Source organism: Amphimedon queenslandica, unplaced genomic scaffold (genome assembly GCF_000090795.2).
Source record: "Amphimedon queenslandica unplaced genomic scaffold, v1.1 AMPQUscaffold_12953, whole genome shotgun sequence".
Lineage (NCBI taxonomy): Eukaryota > Metazoa > Porifera > Demospongiae > Haplosclerida > Niphatidae > Amphimedon > Amphimedon queenslandica.
In genome coordinates this window covers 27,458-34,091 of record NW_003546811.1, presented here as the reverse complement: position 1 = coordinate 34,091, position 6,634 = coordinate 27,458, and the positions used below count along the sequence as shown (strand labels likewise).

Below are 6,634 nucleotides of genomic sequence, written 5' to 3'. Positions count from 1 at the left end.
TTATTATTATTTATTGTACCTGGGTGTCTCTGGTAAGAATATCATTCCAATGATAAGTACAACAGCTAACACACACTGGAGACCCAGTGCTATCCGCCAACCAAAATCAACTGTATGAACAGCAACACTGACACAAAAACTGATCTAGAGAGAAAGAGAGAGGGAGAGAGTAGAGAGAGAGGGAGAGAGTAGAGAGAGAGAGAGAGAGAGAGCCTAGAGAGAGAGAGAGAGAGAGAGAGAGAGAGAGAGAGGTGGGGATAAGTTAATAGAAAGAGAATAAGGACTAATAATATACAAGAACCATTAATAAAGTTAAGAATAGTAAAAGTGTTACAACTAGGAAAGTGTGTTTGACAATAGAGTATGTCATTAATATCTATAGTCGGTTTCAGTTGAGAAGAAACGGAAGTAAATCAATATTTTCGTCATTAAAACGTCACATGTAGCCCCGCCCGAACATGGCTGCAATCTGCAAGTTCTGTCATTCTTCGAGCGTTTCTTCTCTTTTAACTTACTTTACTATCTATTGTACCTCTACAGTGATTGCTGCTACCTCCATCTATCTTTTTCTTGTTTTTGGTGCCTGTTTTCAGCTGGTATAGAGCTCGGAATACGGGTGAATCAACGAGTGTACTGGCAATGAAGAACAACTAAGATTGAGAAGGCTGTGGAGTAATATAGCAAGAATTATCCTCAAGAGAAAGCTCCTGGTTGAATATTAGTAGGTCTAGAGAGCTTGATATGTTTTGTTTTATTTTTAAAATAAAAAACATTATTTTTTGACTAAATGTAATGAGATGCAAATGATATTCATCGGAGTGACGCACACGATTCGTCATGGCGGCTCCTTTCATCTCAAGCGGAAGAACCCGTTTAGAACCTTCCAGAGTACCTAGAAACTCAAAAATTGGTAAGGATTTTCGGAAGAACCCGTTCTGCAGCTATACCAAATTTCAATTTGCTAGCATTAGTGACAAAAAAGTTATAAGGGGTGGTGGTGGTTTCTTCTCAACTGAAACCGACTATAACTACATGTAAATAGGTCAAACGGCGAGTGCATAGCCATTACCTCTAGCTGCAGCAGACACTGTCATAGGAGGGATAACCGGAGGAGTCAGAGGAATAGCCAAGGACACAGCCCTAGAGACAGCGGCCTCCACTTCTCTAGCAACTGCCGACTGAACTTCCCTCCTCACTGCAAGTTGAATGGCGGTGCACCTGAGAGAGGGAAGGAGTGCTGGTAGAACTAGACGATCTAGATCCCGAAGGACCAGATGTGGTAGTTGGAGTAGCCATCGATTCAAAGAAAGGAATAACATAACAAGAAACTGTTTACAAAAGGAAAGTGAGGAGCTAGCGACTGCTACTTCTTTTCAAATCTAGCGATCGACTGAAGTTACTAGTATTACTGCGTATATTAACGGGGGGACAAAAGCCTTAAAAGGCTCTACTTCACTATGAAGTAGAGCCTTTTAAACAAGAAGGTGCACTATAAAACCATTCACGCAACGTCATGAAATCGCTTCCGTCGATCACAGTATAAAAGGAGGTGCCCTGGGCACAATATGGCGGCCAGATTGAATGAAATTTGAAAATAACAAAATGGCTCCCGCACTGGCACTGTTCTTATCATGGCTAAATCACTAGCAAAACGCATTATAAAAACATTAAAATTAGTAAAGGCGAGAGAGTTAACCTACAAGCACAGGTAGAAAGCATGGCAAGAAGAGAAATGGTATAATTGACTTGAAGTAATAAAAGTTTTACATTATTATCAAATATTATATTGTATATTCTGAAAAATCTGCCAACAGCCTAAGAAACACGGTCAATGATGCTGTAAGGCAGGTAATAAGTGATAGTGGCAAGGGAATAGCCCTCACTACTACACAGAAAACCAGCCCAAGAACCGCCACCACTGGCGGAACCAGACAGCCCTGCCCACTACCATATATCAGCCACCATCATCAAGTATAAGTGGTTCCAGCAAAAGACCCCAACATGGTCCTCATTCAGATCCTAGTACTGGTAGCAGTTGTAACATTCAACGATCTGGAAGAAGTAAATACAAAAATATTATTCTAAATTTTTAAAAATATAAACATTATAGGGTTGAATAGATATTGGGATGGTGAGGAGCCTCCTGTATCTGTGTACCTCTTCCCAACTGTGCCCAGTGATGCCGACAAAAATATGGCAGTACTGTGATGGTAATATACTAGCACAAGAAAAATGCTAGTACGAGCCTAAAAATATTAATGCCACCATATGATTACTTTACATTACAAATAATACTTACTTCTGTATCTAGTGCCTAATAAACTTGAGTTACGATTACAGGACTCACAACTGGCATTGAATCAAAATTCAGCACAAATCACATGACGATCTAAAATTATGAATAGTTTTGATGATGTTGATAATAATAGTAATAATAATAATAATAATACTAACAAAGAATACCTGTTTGTAACTGATCATCCTTCGATCAACCATACCACACTAACACTAATGTATGTTTCCCAATAGCCGATTCTATATCTATGCACAAAATGGCTGCTCTTCGTCCCCATCACCCATACCTTATTTATATATAATCACTAATTTAAACACATTATAACTACCTGAAGTATTGAGCATAGCAGAAGAACTACTAGTATCATGTGATAGAGCCTCAGAATGATTCTCTTTTTAAACTAAATCGGCGAGTAAATGAGACAGCAGTTTCAGCGCCTTCTTTTAGTGCCTAAAGACCCCTTAACTCGATCAAGCCTAACTAGAACTGGTCCTTGTCTTCTTTGAGAGTAAAATGGAAGTCCATTTGGTACCAAAACCCCTTTCTTCCTGCGTTTTTCCTCGAAGAAGCAACACCATCTAGATCCGACATTTTTACACGTGAATAAAACGGAAGCCACCATGCCCAGGGCACCGCCTTTTATACCGCACCTTCTCGTTTAAGGCTTTTGTCCCCCCGTTAATATACGCAGTAATGCGCATGCGCAGATGAGCTTGGTGGGAGGTACCCTGAGATTTACTTTGTTCATGTTACCTTAAGGAGACAATTATTAGCGTGTACTTATTTTAGCGATTTTCATGAAACTGACATTTGGCTGGTACTTAATTTAGCATTTTTGATCATTTGGTATTAATAACTTCTAGAAGAATTAAAGGGGTGAGCCTAAGCAAGCTATAGATTATGTGCTGTGATCTACATGTCTGAGCTAGCAAAGCAATTGCACAAGTCTAAATACAGCAGATCTTGTTGCATTAATCTTGCTGAAATTGCTTCATCACTGACTCAGCAGCCATTAAAGTTATCTTGCTTACAGTTAGAAGCAGTCACTGAACGAAGAAGATTGTCATCTGCTTTGTTAACCTAGGCTAACTGCTAGAGAAGTCTTTGGACAGTAGTTTAGTATTATCTTGCTGACCGTTTGCTGCAAATAAACTCAGACTTGCTGACGGCCGCCATTTTATTCATTGTGACCACACCCACTTTTAATGAAGAAATTAAAATTAGCGCGGACTTAAGTTAGCGATTTTTTTAAAATCGCTAAAATTCGCTAAATTAAATACCCGCAAACAATTGTCTCCTTAAGGTAAAAAAACTGCGCTAGCCCCGCCTACTCTACCACTTCTATAACGTTTCATAGCTATGAATACACTTATCTCAGCATTTTATCTTAAGGCATCACAACTTTTCTTGCTGCTCCTTTTCTTGTCCCTCTTCAAAATAAATCTTTCTGGACGTTTGTGATCGCATAGTTGAGACATGATACTTGTGCTGTTATTTATAATGTGGCTTAGAGAAGCAAGGGCTAACTTGGATATAGTGGCAGCTCTTCCTCGTAGTCGTAGACCACTGCAAGAGACAGCTAGTGGAGCAGGTCGAGCTGCAGCCATCATTGCTGGTGATAGAATCTGGCCGTATAAGAATGACGAAAATGATCATTGCTTTTTGCTGGAGCCTGAGCAAGAAGTGGGAACAAGTTACTTTCACAAAAAAGAAGAAATGGTTAGTGAAATTAATTATTTTTAGTATTGACCATTGTCTTTAGGTTGTGGCAAGTTATTGCAAAGTACCCAAAAACTGTGTTGTGTGACTCAGTGCCACTTATACCATAATAATCTACTTACACTTAATGAATTCTATTCTTCAGTTTTTGTGCATTGTTTATTGTATAGTTTGTTTGTCCATTACTATTATTATTATTATTATTACAGCTAAGGTTATTACAGTTAACAATACACAAATCAAAAATAGGAACATAGACAAGGAGAAGATAATTTTTAGATAGTGTTTGAGGGTCTACATTACTGGTCAACAATGTACCATCTCAGTCTGAAGCTAGTCAGGCGGAGCCTGACCTGACTAGTCTGAAGCCATGTCATGATCATTTGCAGCTTAGCTACTACCGGTATATACGTAGACTCCAAGAGCACATGTAATATTGTTGCAATTATAAAGTAAGGAACTACATGTAGATACCCAGTATGACATTAGCGAGACTTAGACTATGTATTCATTAGATACCACCCTTATCATTCCAAGCAAGAGGCAAGCTTAAGAGCACACATATGTATCTAAGCTATTAGATTTGCCCACAAAGTCTTGCCCATGTCATAGTTCTGTTATTATAATGTGTAACATTTTACAATTTGCTGCATGCATAAATTTAAATAAATAATAGCAAAATAATAAAATCTGTCTGCATCATAAAATCTAACAATACTGTCAGTACACAAAATGATACAAAGGTTGCTTCATCCATTATTTGTCAAATTTAGCTGAAAGACTAGACTCAAGAACATCTGTATCTTTTATCAGTGACTCATTTTCACTATAAAAAGAAAGAACAGTATGTGTACATGATTAGAGTATTGAGACTGAGAAAGAGAGAGGGAGGGAGGAGGTAGAGAAAGAAAGAGGGGAGGGGAGAGACAGGAGGAAGAGAAAGAGAGTGTATTATGATTAAAGACTCACTCATCTTCAGCCTCATCACTCGTATCATCTTTGTTCTCATTCTTTATACCAACAATGGCTACAGTGTCCTCTTCTTGTGCAGTCCTTACCCTACAAGCATTAGACCATGGACAACAACACCTATCAGAGAATAAAGGTTAAGTATAGTTTTTATTTAGATGCTAGTTCCTTTATAAAGGGGTATTGGAGTCTCTATAAATTTCACTATACATCATGTACATTTTTAATAGATTTGCTCCAAAATATGCAGCTATAAAGAGTCGTTAGTACAAACTGTTTTGTAATTCAACTGAGCTATACAATAGGTAAGATGACAAGAAGGAATAGATCTACTGAATAGTATAGGAAAAAGCCTGAAATATAATAATTCAATCTTTTTTCCTCGTTTCTACAGTTCAGTGTGGAAAGGCATGGGAGATGCATTTTTTTTAATCATGCTCAAAGTTGTCAGTTTGAGCATGATTTGAAAAATGTGTACCAAACAAACAGCAAAAAATATATACATAAACAAATAGCCAATGTATACTGTGATTTCAAGAAATACATGTATGTACATGCTATGTTGTGGTCAGGAGTTAAATCACTGCACCTACTTGATACAGAGGCGTATTTAGGGGGGGGGCTGAGGGGGCTTGAGCAGTGAGCACCCCCCTCAGGGCTGGGCTCAGAAAAAATTACTGAAGTCCTGGACTCTTGCATCACTACCAAGCCTCTTAACAAAGTTATCTAGCCCCCTGATCATGATTTCAGCAGTTTTCAGTGCTTTAAGGAGCAATCAGAAGTACCAGTAACATAGCAGTATGCTTGAAATGATCTTGGCCCCACCTGTAATTGACAAAAATGCAGGAAAAGGCCGTTTTACAGCCGTAAAAGTGGGTGTGGCCTAAATTGCGGCGCGCTTCGTGTGCCCTTAGCACCCCCCTTCCCCAATTCCTAGATACGCCCCTGTAATACTGACCATAACAGAGCATGTGAATAACACATTTCTGCCTACCTATCATGCAAGTTTAAGGAAATCATAGTACATGTACTTGTACCTCAGATAGTAGAATAGGTTCATCCTCTGTAGCCATGGCCTCAGAAACAATTCATCAATTCTCTCTAGACTCTCTCCTTTTGTTTCAGGAAGTGTTAGCAACACAAATAAAAATGAGGCAAAGAGAAACCCTGCCAGTATGTAGAATGTACCAGCCGTCTTTAGTACAGAACCGAGGAGTAATGGGGTTACCATAGCAACCACAAAGTTCCCAATCCAGTTACCAGAAGTAGTGACTGAAACAGCAACACCCGAAGAGAGAGAGGGAGGGGGGGGGGAGAGAGAGAGAAGACGTCAAGGAATATATGCATTAAATCAAATCAATATCAGTATCAGCTAACCTCTAACAGAGAGAGGGAATACTTCACTAGTTACCACCCAAACAACTGGCCTATAAAGAGAAAGATCAATACATCATGTGCAGGAACAAAACCATGTCAGCAGACAATAAGCAGATACAAGTGAAGAGTATAACCCAGTCTAACTAAACTAAGCTCAATGTTGCTATGTAAAACTATTGTACACATGCTTTTGGCAGTAAGCTTTAATTATACTACCAACATACATGTATATGTAAAAAATCACCTGACACCATTAAAAAGAATTGTTCCCCC

The 6,634-nt window shown here is 38.8% G+C and overlaps 1 protein-coding gene and 1 long non-coding RNA gene across 2 annotated transcripts in view; both read right to left on the bottom strand.

Moving 5' to 3' along the window:
• Positions 1 to 1,756: 1,756 nt before the first annotated feature.
• LOC109586074 (uncharacterized) lies at positions 1,757 to 2,936 on the bottom strand. The gene is made up of 4 exons (XR_002186798.1): positions 2,625 to 2,936; positions 2,464 to 2,582; positions 2,300 to 2,389; positions 1,757 to 2,246 (listed from the first exon to the last, which is right to left on the bottom strand). It is a non-coding gene; the product is annotated as an uncharacterized LOC109586074 (long non-coding RNA).
• A 1,691-nt stretch (positions 2,937 to 4,627) lies between these two features.
• The window catches only part of LOC100636469 (putative metabolite transport protein YwtG), a 17,872-nt gene continuing 15,865 nt past the window's right edge, over positions 4,628 to 6,634 (bottom strand). Inside the window, exons 5-6 of the mRNA XM_020002248.1 lie at positions 4,985 to 5,104; positions 4,628 to 4,841 (exon numbers count right to left, since the gene is read on the bottom strand). Of these exons, the coding sequence (XP_019857807.1) occupies positions 4,772 to 4,841; positions 4,985 to 5,104 (190 nt within the window). The 3' untranslated portion in view covers positions 4,628 to 4,771. The remainder of the gene's footprint in view (positions 4,842 to 4,984; positions 5,105 to 6,634) is intronic.